Source organism: Zonotrichia leucophrys, chromosome 28, assembly GCF_028769735.1.
Source record: "Zonotrichia leucophrys gambelii isolate GWCS_2022_RI chromosome 28, RI_Zleu_2.0, whole genome shotgun sequence".
Lineage (NCBI taxonomy): Eukaryota > Metazoa > Chordata > Aves > Passeriformes > Passerellidae > Zonotrichia > Zonotrichia leucophrys.
In genome coordinates, this window is record NC_088197.1 from 5,528,875 (window position 1) to 5,548,055 (window position 19,181).

The 19,181-nt window shown below is 61.0% G+C and overlaps 4 protein-coding genes across 5 annotated transcripts in view; 2 read left to right on the forward strand and 2 right to left on the reverse strand.

The window, feature by feature from the left end:
- The window catches only part of ELL (elongation factor for RNA polymerase II), a 53,434-nt gene extending 47,096 nt beyond the window's left edge, over positions 1–6,338 (reverse strand). Inside the window, exon 1 of the mRNA XM_064734525.1 lies at positions 6,169–6,338. Within this exon, the coding sequence (XP_064590595.1) occupies positions 6,169–6,303 (135 nt within the window). The 5' untranslated portion in view covers positions 6,304–6,338. The remainder of the gene's footprint in view (positions 1–6,168) is intronic.
- Positions 6,073–17,068, forward strand: KXD1 (KxDL motif containing 1). The gene is made up of 6 exons (XM_064734527.1): positions 6,073–6,080; positions 14,911–14,950; positions 15,229–15,329; positions 15,412–15,564; positions 15,883–15,929; positions 16,623–17,068. The coding sequence occupies exons 3-6, from the start codon at positions 15,235–15,237 to the stop codon at positions 16,853–16,855; spliced, it is 528 nt and encodes a 175-aa protein (XP_064590597.1). The 5' UTR covers positions 6,073–6,080; positions 14,911–14,950; positions 15,229–15,234; the 3' UTR covers positions 16,856–17,068.
- FKBP8 (FKBP prolyl isomerase 8) lies at positions 7,201–14,394 on the reverse strand. The gene is made up of 8 exons (XM_064734526.1): positions 13,985–14,394; positions 13,602–13,771; positions 13,257–13,345; positions 11,812–12,029; positions 11,568–11,740; positions 11,408–11,485; positions 8,926–9,063; positions 7,201–7,999 (listed from the first exon to the last, which is right to left on the reverse strand). Exons 1-8 carry the CDS (start codon positions 14,247–14,249, stop codon positions 7,913–7,915), a joined length of 1,218 nt encoding a protein of 405 aa, XP_064590596.1. The 5' UTR covers positions 14,250–14,394; the 3' UTR covers positions 7,201–7,912.
- A 735-nt stretch (positions 17,069–17,803) lies between the features above and the next one.
- On the forward strand, positions 17,804–18,972 carry UBA52 (ubiquitin A-52 residue ribosomal protein fusion product 1). 2 transcript variants are annotated; one of them, XM_064734529.1, is made up of 5 exons: positions 17,804–17,900; positions 18,247–18,365; positions 18,454–18,540; positions 18,632–18,734; positions 18,832–18,972. In XM_064734529.1, the coding sequence occupies exons 2-5, from the start codon at positions 18,263–18,265 to the stop codon at positions 18,923–18,925; spliced, it is 387 nt and encodes a 128-aa protein (XP_064590599.1). In that variant the 5' UTR covers positions 17,804–17,900; positions 18,247–18,262; the 3' UTR covers positions 18,926–18,972. The 2 variants fall into 2 exon arrangements, with proteins under 2 accessions (XP_064590599.1, XP_064590600.1); XM_064734530.1 differs by having other exon boundaries at positions 17,869–17,909.
- Positions 18,973–19,181: the final 209 nt, after the last annotated feature.

Sequence of the window (19,181 nt, forward strand, 5' to 3'; positions counted from 1 at the left end):
AATATATAAATGCTTGGAAAAAAAACCCAAACCCACCAAAATCCCCAGTCAGAAGGCAATACCAGATTACCAGGGTGTGCAGAAGTTGCCTTCTGTACATGGGATGTTCCTAAGCAACACATGAGCTACTCCAGAAAACTCTTATCAGCAAATCCAACCTCCTTTCCTGGATAATTCATCTAGGTCAAGCTAAGGCACGTTGAACACCAGAGCCCAGTTTTGGTGATGCCTCCTCTGTATCCACCCTGGATGAAATATTAGCACAGTTCAGGTTATCAGCATGTCTTTTCATGAGCATTGAGTTCACTGCAGATAATGGTTCCTCCAGAAACAGCATTAACCTTAATTATTCAGAGGTAACTCTATCCCAACCTTCCTGATGTTGTGATGCTGAGTGAGCTTTCCCCTTCTCCTTTCCCAAAAACCCAAACAAATCTGGGATATTACAGCAAATGAGGGTGCCCAGCACAGGATCCCAGACACAGGGCATCCCTTCAAAGTCTACCTAACCCCGTGCAGCCACTCCATCCATTCAAACGCATTCTCCTGTGCATTAGCAGCAAAAGCACCAAGTCAGCCAAAATGTATTCTTCTCCCATGGATTAGCTGGCACAAATTAGTACGGGAGTGACGCATGCAGTCTGTCCCTTCCCATTTTTCAACATGCACAAACACCAGGGATTTGGAGACGCTTCACGAGTTTCTGCTTACAAGTTAGAGGCGGAGTTGAAATGGTCTGAAACGTGCGAATCGTTGGGGAGATAACACGGCCATTCACCGAGGAGACCTCAAACGCTCCCTCTGCAAAGGCTGCCCTCCCTCCCTGGGCAGATAAAGGCGCTGCTGCTGCCCCAGCACGGGAACTGCTCCAACAGCCACCAGCATGGGCCGAGCTGCACCAGGACAAACCCAACCCAGCAGCACAGGACAAACCCAACCCAGCAGCACAGAAAAGCCCCGATGCTGGAGGATCACTCAGAGCTGACCAGCAGCAGCCACTCCATGGTCCTTGGGAGACACATTGCTCTGAAGAGACCTCTCTGCTTCAGACAGAAGTTAAAAAAAATATTATTTTTTTTCTTTCTTTATTTCTTTTCTTTCTGCTGTTTAAGTGGAGTAAGAAATTAGTATATACTGAAATAGAGAAAGGGTTTAATTTTGCTAATTTTGTGGTTTAATCACCACATTCAGCTGCCATTGATACAACAGATGAAATATCCCCCTTGAATTAAAAAAAGAACAACCTAGCCCCATATAAATAACATAAAGGGTTAATCTTCTAGCTTGCTTCCCCCTGTACTGCCAGAGAGCAAAAATTATTAAGTCAAATTCAACTTCTCCAATTAATGGTAGGGTATGTTTTGCTGATAAAAAGCAGATCACGTTTGATTAAAAAAAAAAAAAAAAAAAGCAAGCCCCATCAGTCACAAGGATTCTGTCACAAACTTTCTATTTTCCTTTGGCACATCACCAATTAGACCTAGTTCTTTAGTCTGCTACCACCAGTATAAAAAAAAGGCATAATGGGTTTATAATTTGCCACCAAATCCCATAGCAACTGTACGTCACTTCAGATGTAAATTACAGACAATTCCTTCCAATGCCGTTTGAAAACTATAGAGATGAATCTATAATTTGAGCAGATCCAAACGCTACACGGCTGGGAGAAACAGCTTCCCTAAATAATTGAAAGGAAACCGCCACGGGCCAAAACACTGCTCGTGCACAATGTTCAGCGTCTCTTTGTCCCCCTGCTTGCCATGGGAGGTGCCACACTCAGGTCAGTGAGGAAGAGCACTGAGCAGGGGCTGAGCAGCGCAGGGTGTTCTGCAGATCCTGTCCCATTTCTGCTGATGAGCCGTACGTGTGCCATGAGCTTCCTCTCCAGGCTCCTGTGATTCACTCAGTCATGTCACCGACTCATGCTCCCGATGTCGTAAGAGCCTCAATTTTGACGGACTACGGCATCAGTGAATTAATAGGACAGGAAAAAACAGGTTACAGGCAAGGAGGAATGATGCAAAAAGCTCTGAGATAATTCAATGAATTTTGATTGGAATGGCGGATTGTTCCTCTCCTCCTGACACCTGCGAGCAGCTTTCAATTCTCAAGTCAGCATGAATACGCATTACCCTAAAGACCCTGTAATGACAGCACAGCCTTCATTTTGTGTTTCGTGCTTTGAACACAGCAAGATGAAGGAATCTCCACAACCTGCTCCAAAAGCCAGGGCTGGAAAGTTATTTCAATAAATAGCAGCTCCAAGGGGTCGGGTTAACTCTCATTTCCAGGGGATTTCTCTCACGGTTGGTTTTAGGGCGGCATGGGGAAGAGGATTTGGGGAGCCACATCTATCAGACCACAGTCCCAAAATTCAGCTGGGTGAGCACAGGGACAACGTGCCTTGGTTATCTCAGCTTAGTCCCCAATAAATATTTGTGCATCTGCCAAAGTTCACCAGTGAATCAACCGGTGGCTGCAGTTCAAAACGCTCTGGGGTAGCAGGGGCAGAGAGGGACAGCGGGAGCAGGACGTGCTGCCCAGCTCCAGCACCAAGGGATGCTGCAGCCTTCTTTAAAGGGCTCTTCAAACCCTCCTAAAAGCACCAGCAAGGCAGGACCAGGAGCAGAGCTCAGCCATTGTCAGGTCAACACAGAATGACAGGGAAAGGTGTACAACCACATCACGCTGCCTGTAACCAAAGAACCACCCCTCAGCCTCAGAGAGAGGTTTACAGAAATACGTGGAAGTTGGGAAATTCCCAGGTGAGGGTTCCAGGAACAGCCCTAACACTGTCTGTGTGCCATCAGCACCTTCAGTGCGAGGGAGGCAGAGCCACTGCCAAGGGACACCCGGGTCTGCCATGTGGCACCTGAATCAGGCAGGAAGATGGGACTTACCCGGGATGCTGCTAAAAAACAGATGTGGAAAATACAGGATGAATGGTAACTAAGGGAATTAGGTGAGGATGGTAAAATATCTCCTCACCAAGGACAGGAATGCAAGAGGAAAGCAAGGCACAGGTGTGAGGAGCTCCCTTCTACCTTGACTGGGGCAGGAACAAAGTCGGGGCCACACAAGAAGTGATGCGAAAAGTAATGGAATCATCTAATCCCAGAATGGTGTGGGTCAGAAAGACCTTGAAGACCACCCAGCTCCATCCCCTTGCCATGGCAGGAACACTTTCCACCAGATGAGACTGCTCCAAGCCCCATCCAAGCTGGCCTTGGCCATGCCCTGCCTTTTGGGGGGAGTGGCAATGCCTCACCACGTACACACCCCACAAGGAAGGCAGCAAACTGCAGGCTGCTCTGGAATTACACTCCCTGCAGATCCCAGGGCTGGTTTAGGTGAGCACTCCAGACTGGCTCCATTTCAGCAGCGGACAAACCAACTCGGGACACACTTCCCACTGCTCGGCCCTCTGAGCTCAGCAGCCAGAGCTCTCAGTTTCACAACTGTGGGGAAACAGTTTCAGGGGCAGCAAGTTTCACAAGGAGCAGCTGGGTGACATCTCACTGTCCCCAGTGAAGCCAGTGCTAATTCTCTTTTTAAGGCTCCTATTTCTTTCAGGTGAGCTACCAAAGAAACCCTTCCCAGGGCCAGAAGGCAGCAGCCCTGTGAGCTGGAGCTCCTCATCCTCTGTCCCTGACACAGGAGCAGCTTGCTGGAACAGGAGAGTTGGGGATCAGTATCTCAGAATCACAGAATGGTTTGGGCTGGGAGGGATCTTAAAGCTCAACCTGTTTTAAACCCTTCCATGAGCAGGGACACCTTCCACTAGACCAGGCTGCTCCAAACCCTCTCCAGAATTTGGATCCTGACCATTTTCCTCCCTAGGACGCAGACAACTCAGCAGAAGCACGAGAGCACAGCTCAGCAGAGGCCCAACAAGACAAATATCTGCTTCTCCACAGCCCTGCTGCCTGATCCACACATGGTGCAGCTCCACACCAAGCCTGCAACTGCTCTGGCACCAGGGACACTCCAAACACATGGCAGCTCGCCCGGCTGGGTGATCATTTTTGGATTATGTAATCCCAATACATTATTATTAGCCCAAGAACAAACTCAAGCAAGGCACTGAAGACATTTCCCTGCCCGCGCTGGCAGAGGGACCGGGCCCTGTCGCAGGAACGGCACGGCCGCGCTCCCCCGGTGCCCCAAACAGGTCAGGCTGCACACGCTGGGCTCCAGGTAGCACAAAGAGCAGCATTGGATTCCAGGCCATTATCCACATTACACAACGCTGCCCTCGGTTCCGCCGCGTTTCAGACCAAGGGCCCGAGCGAATTTTTTCCGTGGAGCCGCTGCAGCCCCAAGTGAAAGCGGAGCTGGGGTGGACAAACAGAAGCTGCAAAGGTGTGCTGGGGGTGGCTCCTGGCAGGGCAGGGCCCGCAGCTTCCGAGGAAGCCCAGACCTTCCCCAAGCCGGGGAAACTGTTTATAGAACCCATGCAGAACGAGCATATGTGTTTAATAGCCCACTAATTGTTGCGTTATTCACTACACAAACAAGCAGCTCTTCTGCCCTTATCCCTTCCTGCCCAGTTAATCACCAGGAGCCTCTGACTATTTCTCTTTTGGGTGGCGGTGAAGGAAGCAAAGTTCATTAGTGGCCGTTGGCCACCAAACAATCCTGAGCCCAGACTTCATTTAGAAAATAAACACCACTATTCATGTGTGACATGGACTCGGAATAGCTTCCCAAAATATTTAACGCAGCTGCCTGTAGTCTTCCTACTCTCCCTCACCCAAAATAAAAGGCTTTCCCAATATATAGGAAAGAATTATTTGGATTATTTGTTTCATTTTTCAGAGAGGAAAAAAAGCTAATAATTCAGTCTTCCCAAGTCACTTATTCCTTCTGACTTCTCATAATGCTGATAAACACTCATTAAAATATAAGTTGATAAACCCTGGTACAGTCATTACCTTCGTCCTCATACAGAGATTGCCCAATTCAGTGATGTGATGTAACCAACACCCTAAATTAAAAATAGTGTTGTGACAACATATGGTTTATCCTACAGAAGCTGGCAGGCAGGACGCTCCTAATGACAAACGGGTTTAGGCTCCCAGCTTCCCCCAGCAAGGTGAGGAGACAGAAATGCTCGTCGCAGGATCGGAGGCGGAAAGAAAAAATACAATAAAAATAAAATTACACTAAAAAATGACAGTTTTGAACCCCTCTCCGGTCCATCCCAACACCAGCTGCCGAGCTTTTGCCATTATTCTCTATTTACATGACTAATAAGCTCTCTGGACGCATTTCAAGGAAACGGCACGGAAAAGACAATCTGGAAATTTCAAAATACAGTCTGAACGTGCCTCCCCCCGTTGCTGCCGGGAGGGGAGCACCGACCGGCGGCGGATGAACAACCGGGAGCACCGGGAGGGGACAGCGATGGGGGGACCCCCCAGCCCGGGATGGCAGCACCGGGGACGGACCCGCCGCCCCCCCCCGGCTTTGCAAACCCACGTCACGTTCACCGGGGAAACGGGGGGGGGGGGGGGCACCGACGTCCCTGGGCCCCCCTCCCCAGGCACTCACGGGGACTGACGGCAGCTCCTCGTCACCTCCCGGGGGCACCGAGCGCCCGCCCCCGCACCGGCACCGCGGGGCCCCTGTCACCCACCGGGGGTCCCCGCTCACCCACCGGGGCGGCGGCACACGGGGGTGCCCCCGGCAATCACCGCGGCGGGGAAGGGGAGGCACCGACAGCTCCCGGTGCCCCGCGGGCACTCGGCGGAGGATCGCGACCCCTCCCCGGTCACTCACCGGGGGGCCGGGGGGACCCCGCAAACACCGCCGGGGATGAGGAACACACCGCGGTGCTCCGGGGCGTTACCGGGAGCGGCACCGCGGGGTCTCCCCGGTGTCCCGCAGGCACCTGGCACCGGGATCGCCCCCCCCCATTCCCGGTTCCCCGGTCACTCACGGACGGGGGGGGGGGGGGGGGCGGGAGCCTCCGCACGCCCTCAGCCCCCACCACGGAGTCCCCCCGCCCCGGGCCACACAGCCACGCCACGAGGAGCTCCCCTCTCTCACCTCCCCTCACATCCCCGCCGGTGCCGCCCGCAGGGCTCCGTCCGGGGGCCTCGTGGCGGCCGCCCGCTCGCCCTCGGCGGGGCCGTGCCCGCCGCCCCTCGCCCGCCAGCCCCGTACCTTACAGGCCTGGTAGCTCTCGAAGGCGCGCAGGGCGCTCTCCGTGAGCTTGACGTGGAAGACGGAGACGCGGGTGCCGCGGCCGAGGCGGCCGCAGGACAGCCCGTACCCGCGCTCCGCCTGCAGCGCCGCCATCTTGGGACCGTCTCCCCCTCCGCGCCTGGGCCGCCGGGGCCGCCCGCCGCCGCCACGCCCCTCCTTATGAATTATTCATGATGCGCCGCTCCGCTGGCCACGCCCACGCAGGGCGCCTGTTGCTGGGGCGAGGAGGTGGGCAGCGGGCTCGCCGATTGGCTGGGTGATGCCGGGCGCAGCGCCGGATTGGCCCGTGGGGAGGAGGAGGCGGGGATATGTAAATAAGAGCGCGGGGCATGCTGGGGAGGGTGGTCTGGCGCAGCCGGGGAGCGCTGCGGGAGCGTGGGGAGGGGGCGGCGGGTGGGGAACCCCGGTGTGAACCCCCGGGAATGAATGAACCCCCTGACCCACCCTGGGGAATGAACTCTCCGGGTGGGAATGCCCTGAAACCCCTTGGCATCAATTACCCGGGTGTGAGCCCCCCAGGCATGAAATCCCCAGGTGTGAGCCCCAAGGCATGAACCCTCTGGAGCCCCCAGGTGTGAGCCCCCAGGTATGAACCCTCTGGAGCCCCAGGCATGAAATCCCCAGGTGTGAGCCCCCCCCAGGCATGAACCCTCTGGATCCCCAGGTGTGAGCCCCCCAGGCATGAACCCTCTGGATCCCCAGGTGTGACCCCTCCAGTCATGAACCCTCTGGGCCCCCTTGGGCATGAGCCCCCAGGGCATGACACTCCGTGGTGGGCAGCCCCTGTACTCCCCCAGGTGTGAATCCCCCAGGAATGAACCCCCCAACCTCCCAGACCTCCCCAGTCAGGGACCCCCTGAGCCCCATGTAGAGCCTGAAGGTTCCAGGTCTCCTCCAGGGCTGATTTTGGGGTGCCAGGCTCCCCCCCGAGCACTGCGTCCCCTGCAGACCCCATGTGTCCCCTTGTATGGCAATAAACAGGCCGGAAGGTGAAGGAATTGTCCTTTATTTGGGAAGTTCACAGTCAGTTTGGGGTGCAAGGACAGTGCTACAACCCCCCCATGAGCAGAGCTGAGGCTGGGCAGGCGCTGGGGGGGCTGCAGGGCAGGGAGGGACCCCCGAGGGGCTTGGAGCCAGGGGAAGACAGCCTGGACAGGGGGTCTGCAGCGCTCCCTCCTCCATCCCTCCCTCCCACCGCGGGTTTCTTTGGCTTCCTTTGGACATTGCACGCTCCAGGGATGTGCAGAGGAGGGCAGCGGGTGCCTCCGGGAGGGCTGAGCCCCTGGCAGCCCCCAGGAATCAGGGAACGTCGCTGCATTGCCCCCTGGGCACATCCACATCGCTGCCCACACCTTCCTTCTCCGTGCCACCCTGTCCTGGCAGCAGGGATGGGCACGGCCAGGCCGTACCGGGGAGAGGCAGCTCCTGCTGCCCGTGACACCCTCAGGGCTGGGGGCTGAGCCCCTGACTGCCAGCAGGCTGCCCGGGGGTCCCTGCTCTGCCAGCAGCCCCTGCCCACCCCGTGCCAGGAGGGATGTGGGGAACGTCGGGAGAGAGATCCGGCACCTCCGGCACAGAAAGCATCCGTGGGGCTGCGAGCCCGCGGGAAGGAAGGGCTGGCACAGCCTGGGGGCAGCCCCTCGGCACAGAGAGCCAGGCCCTGGCACTGCCCCTGTGCCCGGGGGCCGCCCCGGTGCCAGCCTCAGTTCCTGGCGGCGATGACCACGGACAGGGCCACGCCGCCCAGCGCGATGGCCGTGGCGCCAAAGAGCCACTTCCAGGGGATGGACTGCGGGGCAGAGCACGGGGAGGGACGTCAGGGGCCGTGCCCGTGGCGGGGGACACGTGCCACCCTCCCCGCCGGACAGGGCATCCCAAAAAGGCAGCGCCCGCGGGACAGCGTGTGCCGCCAGCTGACAGCGCTTCCCGGCGGGAGCGGGAGCAAAGTCCAGGGCGTGCAGCTGGCATGGATGGCTGGGATCCACGGGCACGCGCTGCCAGGGCACAGGCTGTTATCTGTTATCTGGGATGTGTTCTGGGCACGGCTCCCGCAGCACGGGCCCTGCTCCCAGCGGGATCCTCACACTGTCTGACCGTGTCCTGCATGGGCTGGGTCCCTGCTGGGGACCTGGGGGACACTGAAACTGCCCTGTGGGTCACCTGGGGGGACACTGACACTGCCCTGTGGGTGCCATGGGGGACACTGACACTGCCCTGTGGGTGCCATGGAGGGCTGGGTCCCTGCTGGGGACCTGGGGGACACTCACACACCCACTGTGAGTCCCTTGGGGGACACTGACACAGCCCTGTGGGTCACTTGGGGGGCTGTGTCCCACCTGGGGGACCTGGGGGACACTGACACACCCACTGTGGGTCACCTGGGGGGACACTGACACAGCCCTGTGGGTCACTTGGGGGGCTGTGTCTCTCCTGGGGGACACTGACACAGCCCTGTGGGTCACTTGGGGGGCTGTGTCCCTCTGGGGGACACTGACACAGCCCTGTGGGTGCCATGGGGTCTGTGTCCCACCTGGGGGACCTGGGGGACACTCACAACACCCACTGTGAGTCCCTTGGGGGACACTGACACAGCCCTGTGGGTCACCAGGGGGGACACTGACACTGCCCTGTGTGTCCCATGGAGGGCTGTGTCCCACCTGGGGGACACTGACACACCCCTGTGGGTCCCCACCCCATCCCAGAGGCCTTCCTTACCCAGGGCAGTTTGTCTTTGCACTTTCTGGGGGTGCTGGCGGCGCTGGGGTTCCCCAGCATCTTCCTGTACATCTCGGTCTCCACGTTCCTCTGGTCCGCGTGCTTCTTCACCAGCTTGGAGAGCTCGGCGTGGATGGTCTGGGGGGACAGCGAGCTCTGGTCAGCCCTGCCTGCCAGGGAGGGCACCCACAGCACGCGCCAGCAGCCCTGGGATGTGCAGAACAGCTGAGGGGGTGACGAGGCCTCATCCTGCCCCACATCCCAGCGCCATGGGGACGCTCTGTGGGGCCAATGCCCCTCTGTCCTTTCTGGCTGCTCAAGCAGAGCCCAGGGCTGATGCCAGGCACCAGGGAAGGGATTTTATCCTTTAATCGAGACAGGAAAGTGTCTGCCTTGAGCACAGACGTGCACCAGCCCTCCCACTTTCTGTCTGGGAAAGCGGCCTTAAAACTCAGCCTGGTGTCAAGTGGGATTGCAGCAGGACCCACAGCGTGCCCACACCTGCCCTGCCGGGGCAGGAAAAGGCTCTGAGCCCGGCGTGGGGCCCACAGGCTCCCCAAAAGCAGCAGGAAGCACCGGGCAGGGCAGGGTGGCACAAGGACGCTGTGGTGGCCCTGGTGGCACAGCCACGCTGTGCCCTCTGCTGGGGGACACATGCCCACAGCACAGCTCTGCCAGCTGGGCAAATCTGCCTCCAACACGAAAATCTGGCTGTCTGGAGGACAGAGCTGCTGCTCAGAGCTCACCAGGGCTGTCACACCGGTGCCAGAGGGGTCACAGAAGGGACGTGTGTGACAGCCCGGCGGGAGGCAGGTGGGGCCCAGCATTGCTGGGTGTTTTCAGCACCGGTGGCCCCTGAGTCACGCAGGCCGCCCCTGGAGCCGGGCAGCAGCTGGGGAGGGCAGTAATTTGCTGTTCTTGTGGTTTCACTGGACACGTCACTGCCGGGCACTCGGATTTTCCAGCCCTCTCCAATTAAAAGCTCCATCGGAGCTGCTGGGGATGGGAGCAGCCGCCCTGCCCAGGGACGTGCCAGGGGAATGTTCCCTGTGCTGCCCCCTCTGCACCTGACCTTGATGGCAAACAGAGGGTCTGGGGTCCTGCTCACCCTCCCAAGGGAGCCCAGACCAGCCCTGAAGGTGCTGTGGGGCCACCAAGCACCTGCTTGTGCCACATCCCAGCCGTGACCTTCAGGACCGGATCATGGCACAGACCCTGGTGAAACCCCCGTGTGAGAAATGGGCACAGCAGATCCAGACAAGGATTACAGCCCATGTGGAGAGCCAGGACCCTCAGGATACCCCTGTGCAGGCAACACCTCCCCGTCTCCTGCCAGTCTCGCTCCTGCTGGGGTCATTTCCTGGCACTGCTTTTTGATTTCTCCCCAGGCTCCAGCCCTGCAGCTGATCATTAACTGACAGGAAATTCCTGACCCAGCGCTCGCCCTGCCCGGGCGCTGGACCGAGGGCTGGCTGCTCCCAGCCCCTGGTGATTCACTCTGGGGCTGCCCAGCCAGTTTGTGGGGACTCAGCTCTGCCCCACTTCCCCCGGCCACAGCACAAACTGCCCGAGCCACCTGGGCCAGCCCGGACCCTCCCCACGGCAGGGAGATGGGCTGGCAGGGACTCCTGTCACCAGCAGGACCAAAGGTCACCAGGGAACCTCACGGCGTGGAGATAAGGCTGGAGAGCAGCCCAGCCCCACTGCACATGGGGCATCCTTCCCCAGGCTCTGGGGGCTATTCCCAGGCTCTGGGGGCTATTCCCATCCTTCCCCAGGCTCTGGGGGCTATTCCCCTCATTCCCCAGGCTCTGGGGGCTATTCCCCTCATTCCCCAGGCTCTGGGGGCTATTCCCATCCTGCCCCAGGCTCTGGGGGCTATTCCCATCCCCATTGGCACCCAGGCTCTGGGGGGCTTATTGCTTTCCTTCCCCAGGCTCTGGGGGCCATTCCCATCATCCCCAGGCTACTGAGGGCTATTCCCAGGCTCTGGGGGCTATTCCCATCCATCCCCCATGGCTCTGGGGGCCATTCCCATCAATCCCCAGGCTCTGGGGGCTATTCCCATCCTTCCCCAGGCTCTGGGGGCCATTCCCATCAATCCCCAGGCTCTGGGGGCCATTCCCATCCTGCCCCAGGCTCTGGGGGCTATTCCCAGGCTCTGGGGGCTATTCCCATCAATCCCCAGGCTCTGGGGGCCATTCCCCTCATTCCCCAGGCTCTGGGGGCCATTCCCAGCCTCCCTTCATGGAGTTGGGGACAGCTCCACGGAGTCTCAACAGCCCAGGATCAACACTGAGGTTTGCAGGGACAGGGACAAGAGAGAAGGAGCAGCAAGCAGGAGATGGGAGCTGGGGACAGCTCCAGGGAGTCTCAGCCTCTCAAGGGGAACACTGAGGTTTGCAGGGACAGGGACAAGGAGCAGCAGGCAGGAGACCCCCAGCCCAGGGGGGAGCACGGGCAGCACACACCCCCAGCCTACCTTGTTGGAAGGCTCCAGCTTCAGGGCTGCCTTCAGGATGGGAATGGCCTCTCTGTACTCTCCCTGCTGAGCCAGCACCTGCAGGGTGACAGGGGACGGAGCAGGGTGAGGTCTGTCCTTCCTCCCTCACCACACCATGGAGAAAGGGACCCCTCCTCACCTTCCCCTTCCTGAAGAGAGCCTTGATGTTCCCCGGCTGGTGCTCCAGCACCAGGTTACAGGACTTGAGAGCTGCCTTGAAGTGGTCCAGCTTGAGCTGCGAGGCCGCCAGGTTGTTGAGACACTTCACCTTCACGTCCAGCAGCTCGGCCTCCTCGTCCGGGCTGAAATCCACTGCACAGCGCCGAGGGCAGGTCACAGCAGGGCCACGAGCCCGGGGAGCCTCTCTGGGTGGGGACAGGTACCTTTGGAGCTGGAGCCCAGGATCCTGAGGGCGATGTCGTACGAGTTGACGGCCAGCACGTAGTCTGCCTGCTGGTAGAAGAAGTTGCCGCGCTCCCGCTTGCGGTTGGCCAGCTGGATCTTCTCCTTGCCAGTGAGCAGCTCCAGGTCTGGGGTGTCCCGAGCCGCCAGCAGCTCCACCTCCAGCGTGAGGGACGCGTTGGGGGGCACGTCGGGGCTCCTGCACAAAGCCACGGCACCGCTGTCACCCCAAAGGTGCTGCTCTGAGGGTTTGGCACCGCGAAATCCAGCTCGGAAACCCCTGATGTGGATATTTCCACTCAGGGTAGGACATGCTGCTCGTGGTCAGGAGCCAGGGCATCCCTCTGGCTGTCCTGAGGTCTCTGAAACGCCCCTGCCAGGGGTTTCCATTGTCACCCCCAGGTGCTGCTCTGAGGGTTTGGCACCGCGAAATCCAGCTCGGAAACCCCTGATGTGGATATTTCCACTCAGGGTAGGACACGCTGCTCGTGGTCAGGAGCCAGGGCATCCCTCTGGCTGTCCTGAGCAGCCAAGGGGTCTCAGAGGGGTCTCTGAAACCCCCCTGCCAGGGGTTTCCATTGTCACCCCCAGGTGCTGCTCTGAGGGTTTGGCACCGTGAAACCCAAGCTCAGAAATCCCTGATGTGGATATTTCCACTCGAGATAGGACACGCTGCTCACAGCAAGTGAGGAGGTGTCAGGAGCCAGGACATCCCTCTGGCTGTCCTGAGCAGCCCAGACCCCTGCCAGGGGGCTCAGAGACCCTGCCAAAATGCCCCCATGGGTTTGACTATGACCCATGGAGCAAGTTACCAACCTTAGATGAAGATCTGCAAGCCACAAAAAATTAAGTGGAATGATAGTGAATTTATCACAGGGTGAAAAAGTAGATTTTGGGGTTTTTGGTATGGGGGTTCAGGGGGCAAGATGGAGGGAACTGGGTGTGTCCAGCCTTTCTCTTTCTTCTTCTTGGCCTCCATCTTCTGCTGTGATGTTGGCACTTTTAGACTGGTTTAGAGTAGAAACTCACTGTCTAACACAGGTGATAGGTATTGGGAAGTTATTGTAAATATTGTACATGTAGTTTTTAGTATAAAAAGATAACACTGCCCCAGGGGCAGGCAGAGTGCATGGAACTGTCCTGCTGGGCAGACCTCAGCAGGACAGGAGACAGAATTTTATATATAAGGAAAAATAAACAACCTTGAGACTGAGAAATGAAGAGCCCTGACTCCTTCCTCAAACACTGGGCTGGGAAAAGAGACTTTCTAATGTACATCAGGGTCACTGTGAGCAGCTGAGACCCCAACAAGGAAGCAGAGGTTGGACAGCTGGGGTGCCACCAGGGGAGCAGGGGACATGAGCAGGGGACAGGTGTCCCAGCCCTGTGTGGGACCCCCTGCCCCACCTGAGGGGCTGCAGCTCACCTGCCCTGGGCTCCGTAGCAGTACTTGGCGTCTGACACGATCAGAGCCGTCTCGCCCATCTCCAGGAGCTGCACACACAGGTCCAGAGCCTGCAGGGGACAACACGGCACCACCATGGCAGGCACTGTAAGGGTTCTCCAGTTCCAACCTCCTGCCACGGGCAGGAACATCCTCCACAAAACCAGGCGGCTCCAAACCCCTCAAACTCAGCCAATGTCATGGGGAGAGAGCATGAGCAAGGCAGAGGGGCCACTTTGATCCATAAACATGATGTCTGATCCCAACCCTTCCTGCAGCCCCTGAGGTGAGGTCCTGCTCCCAGGGGAGCCCCCAGCCCGTGCCCACCTGCAGGACATCGCAGTCCCCCAGCGTGAAGGTGAGGGCAGGGTCCTGCTCCACCACGGTGCCATCCTTCAGCGTGGCCTTCAGGCGGATTGTCACGTCCTGGCCCTTCTGGGGACGGCTCTCCACACCCTGGCCCGGCACCAGCGTCTTCTTCTTGAGCAAACCATTCCCTGGGCACGGAGAAACCGGGGGCACATCGGGACGGGGGGCACAGAGAAACCGGGGGCACATCGGGACGGGGGGCACAGAGAAACCGGGGGCACATCGGGACCAATGGGGAGGGAAAGCCCGGCTGACCCCACCGTTGTGGGGCTCCCGCAGCCCCGGGGAGGCCCGAGAAGCCCCGGAACCGAGCCCCGGCACGGAGCGGCCTCAGCCCTCACCCAGAACATCGAGCCACTCCTCGGGCTCCCCGGCCGCGTCCCCCGCGCCCCGCATCGGGGGCTGCGCGTCGTCCCGCGGCGGCGCCGTTGGCCGGCCCACGTCCTCCAGCGGGGGCAGCTCGCTCAGGTCATCCTCATCTTCCTCCCCTTCCTCCTCCAGCACCTCGAAATCCTCCGCCGTGTCCAGCTGGGCCGCGTCCGCCTCGGCGCCGGTGCCCGCCCGGCCCGGGGAGCCGCCGCTCGGTTCCTCCCCGCTGGACGCCATGGCGGCGGAGCTACCTGGAGCGGGGACAGAGGGCGGGGATCGGGGCTGCTCTTACCGGCACCGACCCGGAGAGCGGCGGGACCCTCCGGGAGCGGGGGATGCGCAGCGGGACAGCGGAGACTGGGGAGCGCCGGGGTGGGCTGGGGCCTGGCGGGCGGGGGTCGGTGGGATGGGATGGGGATGGGGGTTTCTGTCCGGTGGGATCGGGGTCGGGGTCGCGGCCCCGGCCCGGTACCGTGGGGGGGCGGCCCCGCGCCCCCCGCCCGCCCCACGTGACCGCCGCGCGCCCCCCGCCGCTCCCACCTGGCCCGCGAACGCGCCGGCGCAGGCCCCGCCCCCCCGCTCCTATTGGTCCGTCCCCGCCCACCGCGCGACGCCATTGGGCGGGGAGCACGCTCGTCAGCCGCGCGCCCGCGGCGGCCCCGACGCCTTAAAGGGGCCGCCACCAGCGCGGCCACCCTCGAGCAGCGGGCAGCGGAGCCCGGGGCTCCGCACCGGTACCGGAGAGGCTCCGTGATGCCCGCAGGGGTCGCGACCCTCTCACCTGGCCGCTCTCCGGGACTTCCGGCTCGGCGCGGTGACGCGGCGGGGTCGCGCCCCACGTGACCGCACACCCGGAAGCGGCGCGGAGCGGCCGCCGGTGCCGCCCCCGGTACCGCCGCCGCTCCCGTCATGTGAAGCGGCGGGACGGGATCCCGCAGGTGCGCGGGCACTGCTGGGGGGAGGCCCCGGGGACGCCGCTGCAGGCCCGGGCCGTGTCCCCGAGGGAACCCGGGGCTGGCGGCGGAACCGGGGGCGGCGGGCGGCCGGAGGACCCCCCGTTACCGGCGTGTGGGGCCGGCCCGGGAGGGCGGGGTACCCGGCACTGGGCGCACGGCAGGGCGGAGGGGGTCCCGGTATCACGGAGGGGAACGGGAGGGTCTCCGTTACCGGCGCAGGGGCTCCGGTGCCCCGGCTGAGCCGCCCCGCGGTCCCGCAGGTCACGATGGAGCCCTCGGCCTCGCAGGTGTTCTGCGGGAGGGTGCTGGGCATGGTCAACGCCGAGGACGTGAACGCCATCATCCTGGCCCAGAAAAACATGTGAGTCCCGGGGGGACAGCCGGTACCGGCACCGGCAGCCCGCCGAGATCGTTCCCGAGCTCCCGGTGCCTCCCCCGCGCAGGTTGGATCGCTTTGAGAAGACCAACGAGATGCTGCTCAACTTCAACAACCTGTCGAGCGTGCGCATGCAGCAGATGAGCGAGCGCTTCCTGCACCACACCCGGACCCTGGTGGAGATGAAGAAGGACCTGGACAGCATCTTCCGCAGGATCCGGTGGGGACCGGGCGGGAACGGGCCCGGGAGAGGGGCGGGGGGGGTTGGAGCGGGGCACAGTTGGAGTTTGGGGCGCTGTGAGAAGGAAAATCTGGTGGGGAAGGGATAAGATGTGATGGATGGAGGTTGGAGCTTTGGGTTTCCGTGATCCTGCTCTGGGGGTGGTCACAAAACACAAAATGTGGGGTTCAGGAGCACCCCGTGTGCTGGGGATGGGGTGTTCTGGGGTTCGGGGTGGGTTTGCACTGCCCAGGGCGCTGGGGGGCAGCCCCGGTTCCCTGAGCTCCCCACGGACTGGGATTGCTCTCTCCTCCCCAGGACGCTCAAAGGGAAGTTGGCAAAGCAGTACCCGGAGGCTTTCAGCAGTGAGTGATTCCTGACCCACGGATCTACAGAGCCATGGCGTGGTTTGGGCTGCAGGGACCTCAGATCCCACCCGGTGCCATGGCAGGGACATCTCCCACTGGCCCAGGCTGCTCAAACCCTGCCCAGCCTGGCCTTGGGCACTGCCAGGGATCCAGGGGCAGCCACAGCTGCTCTGGGCACCCTGTGGGAGGAATTTCTTCTCATTCCTTCCCAATATCCCATCTATCCATGCCCTCTGGCAGTGGGAAGCCATTCCCCTTGTCCTGGCACTCCACACTCAGTTTTCCTCCTATGGGAAGAGTCTCTGTTCGTGCTGGCTCATGGCTGCTTCCCCAAAACGCAGCAAACTCCTTAAATCCATTAAATCCACTTGCACGAGCGGCCTTGGGAACCAAGGAGTGGGGGCTGGAACTTGGAAGAAATTCCAAACAACCCCCAGTTTACACCCAGGCAATTCACTGGGTTCTTTTAACCCCTGCTCCAACCACACTCATGGAATCCCTCTCCCTACACCCCTAACCTCTCCCTCCTCTCCCTCAGACATCCACGAGTCCCCCATCCTGAGAAATTGCAAGAAATTCCAACCAACCCCCAATTTACACCCTGTAGGGATTTTTTAACCCCTACAAGCTGCAAGCTCAGCCAGGGAATCCCTCTCCCCACACCCCTAACCTCTCCCTCCTCCTGCTCAGACATCCACGAGTCGCCCATCCTGGAGGACGACGACGACTTCGACCCCGTCCCCAAGAGCACCACGACCACCATCGCTACCTCGGAGCAGAGCACGGAGTCCTGTGACAGCAGCCCCGGCCTCATCTCCCCCACCACCAGCCAGGAGTTTGAGGATTTATCGCAGGGCCACTGCGAGGGCCCGGCCCTGAACGGACAGAGTCTCACAGACGAGGACACGGCCGCCCTGGACTAGACCGGGAGCCCCTGTGGAACTTTCTAGCCTGTATTTATAGCTGTGTGTCGCTCTTTTGGGGTTTTTTGGGGTTTTTTTTTTCCTCTCTTGGGAAGAGGGGAGCCAAGGCTGGGAGAAGCTGAGGGAGGAAGGTGCTGCCTTTCTTGCTGGAAGGTGTAAAGCCGCCTTCAGGCTGGCTTCAGGGGGAATCAGTAAATCCTGGGTTGGAAATGCCTCTTGTCCTCCCTCCTTCCTGCGCTCAGGAGAGCCGCTACACTTCACCCTCCGTGTAGAGTTTTTGGCGCAGAAAAGCCGTTTTTGGGGCACAGATGCTTGTGTTTTGTAAGAAATGTTGTCTCTGAGGCTCTGTGTGCCCGCCAGCTCTGCCAGGAGTCTGTCCCTGCTGCTGATGGACTTGTGCTGGCCGAGTTCTCACTGCTGGCTGAGCCAGAGCCGTGTTTCCCTTTGCTTCTCACACTCAGCCCCTCACACGGAGCTGCTGGTGGCTCCACAGGCAGGTTCCCAGGAACTGGAGCTCTCCAGATCTTTCTGTGGTGTGATGGAGGAACTGCTTGGCTTTGGGGTCCTGAAGGCCTGCGAGGGGATGAGAGGGGAGTGGGGGACTGGAGGAATGGCTGCTGGGGCTGATCCTGGGGCTGTGGGACCAGCACGGGGATGGCTGTGAGGCCGGTCTGGGGTCCATGGGGTCAGTGTGGGACCGGTTCTGGTACTCTGGGGCCGGTCTGGGATCCAGTCCTGTGGCCATGGGGTCAGTGTCAGTTTTGGGGGCCGGTCCCAGGGCCAAGGTCCGGTTTGGGAGCCGGTCCCACGGGCAGGGTTGGGTTTGGGGGCCGGTCCTGGGCCGTGTGATCGGGGTCGGTCTGGTCCCAGCTCCGTGCGGACGCTCCCGTGCCCTGTCCCGCGGTACCGGGGCCGTCGCGGGGCGGTGCCGGTGTCCCCGCCGGAAATGACGGAGCCGTCGCGGGGCGGTACCGGTGTCCCCGCCGGCAGTGACGCAGCCGCGGTTCCGGCCCCGCCTCCCTTTCCCTCAGCAGCGAGGCCGCGGGTGCGCGCGGTGCGGGACCGGAGCGGGCCCGGGGCCTGGGGCGGGGGCCGCTGAGTCCCGGGAGGGGGGCTTGGGACCCGGGGAGCGGGGGCTGGAAACCCGGGAGGGGCCCTGGGTCCCCGGGGATGGGACTGGATCCCGGGGGAGGGCCCCGAGACCTGGGGTGGGGCTGGATCCCATGATGGGAGCTGGATCCCGGGATGGCGGGGCTGGATCCCGGGCTGAGGGCTGGATCCCGGGAGGGTGTTCGGGAACGGGGCTTTGAGGGGAGCGGCGGGGCCCTGCCCGGGGCGGCACACGGCCATAACGGGGCCGGCCCGGGGTGACGCGGCCGCCGCTGCCGCAGGTGACACGGTGCCAAGATGCAGATCTTCGTGAAAACCCTTACGGGCAAAACCATCACCCTCGAGGTGGAGCCCAATGACACCATCGAGAACGTGAAGGCCAAGATCCAGGACAAGGAAGGTACAGGCGGGGCCGGGAGCGGCGGGGCGGCCCCCGGGGCTCCCCCGGTGTCCCCACCGCGGTGATTGTGTGACTGTGTGTCCCGCAGGGATCCCCCCCGACCAGCAGCGCCTGATCTTCGCGGGGAAGCAGCTGGAGGATGGCCGCACCCTCGCAGACTACAACATCCAGAAAGGTGCTCCCCGCACCCCGGGGGGTTTTGGGGGGCGTTTGTGGGGTGCCATCTGCTCCTTTTCCCCCGGTGTGACACCGATCTCTCCTCGCAGAGTCCACCCTGCACCTGGTGCTGCGCCTGCGAGGGGGAATCATCGAGCCCTCCCTGCGCCAGCTGGCCCAGAAGTACAACTGTGACAAGATGATCTGCCGCAAGTATGTCCCCGTGTCCCCTCCCCGTGTCCCCTCAGCCCCTTCCTGCAGCCCCAGAGCCTCCCCGGGGCCAGGGGCTCTGCTGACCTGTGCCCCCCAGGTGCTACGCCCGCCTGCACCCCCGCGCCGTCAACTGCCGCAAGAAGAAGTGCGGGCACACCAACAACCTGCGCCCCAAGAAGAAGGTCAAGTAGAGCCCCCAGCCCTGCCTGCGCTGGCCAATAAAGTATTGCAACGCTCAGCCCCGCGTTCTGGTGGTTTTTTAGCCAAATTGTGGTTTTCAGTAAATGGGGACAGTGCTGGAGCAGCATGGAGGGATTGGGGAGACAGGGAGGGATGGAGGGTGGTGGTGATGGTGGGCAGTGCCTGCAGCAGTGTGTGCACAGACTGGGACCCCCTGCCCACCCACAGGACCCCCTGCCATGTGCACACAGCAGATGGACGCTGGGA

Bases quoted from the DNA above. Each gene is read 5' to 3' on its own strand.
- FKBP8 (XM_064734526.1), bottom strand. From the start codon at position 14,249: ATGGCGTCCAGCGGGGAGGAACCGAGCGGCGGCTCCCCGGGCCGGGCG. The intron at 12,030-13,256 runs GTGAGCTGCAGC...GGCTTTGTGCAG, and splicing joins TGCTACGGAGCCCAGGGCAG to GAGCCCCGACGTGCCCCCCA. The intron at 8,000-8,925 runs GTAAGGAAGGCC...TCTGCCCCGCAG, and splicing joins GCAAAGACAAACTGCCCTGG to TCCATCCCCTGGAAGTGGCT.
- KXD1 (XM_064734527.1), top strand. From the start codon at position 15,235: ATGGAGCCCTCGGCCTCGCAGGTGTTCTGCGGGAGGGTGCTGGGCATG. The intron at 15,565-15,882 runs GTGGGGACCGGG...TCTCCTCCCCAG, and splicing joins AGCATCTTCCGCAGGATCCG to GACGCTCAAAGGGAAGTTGG. The intron at 15,930-16,622 runs GTGAGTGATTCC...CCTCCTGCTCAG, and splicing joins GTACCCGGAGGCTTTCAGCA to ACATCCACGAGTCGCCCATC.
- UBA52 (XM_064734529.1), top strand. From the start codon at position 18,263: ATGCAGATCTTCGTGAAAACCCTTACGGGCAAAACCATCACCCTCGAG. The intron at 18,366-18,453 runs GTACAGGCGGGG...TGTGTCCCGCAG, and splicing joins CAAGATCCAGGACAAGGAAG to GGATCCCCCCCGACCAGCAG. The intron at 18,541-18,631 runs GTGCTCCCCGCA...CTCTCCTCGCAG, and splicing joins AGACTACAACATCCAGAAAG to AGTCCACCCTGCACCTGGTG.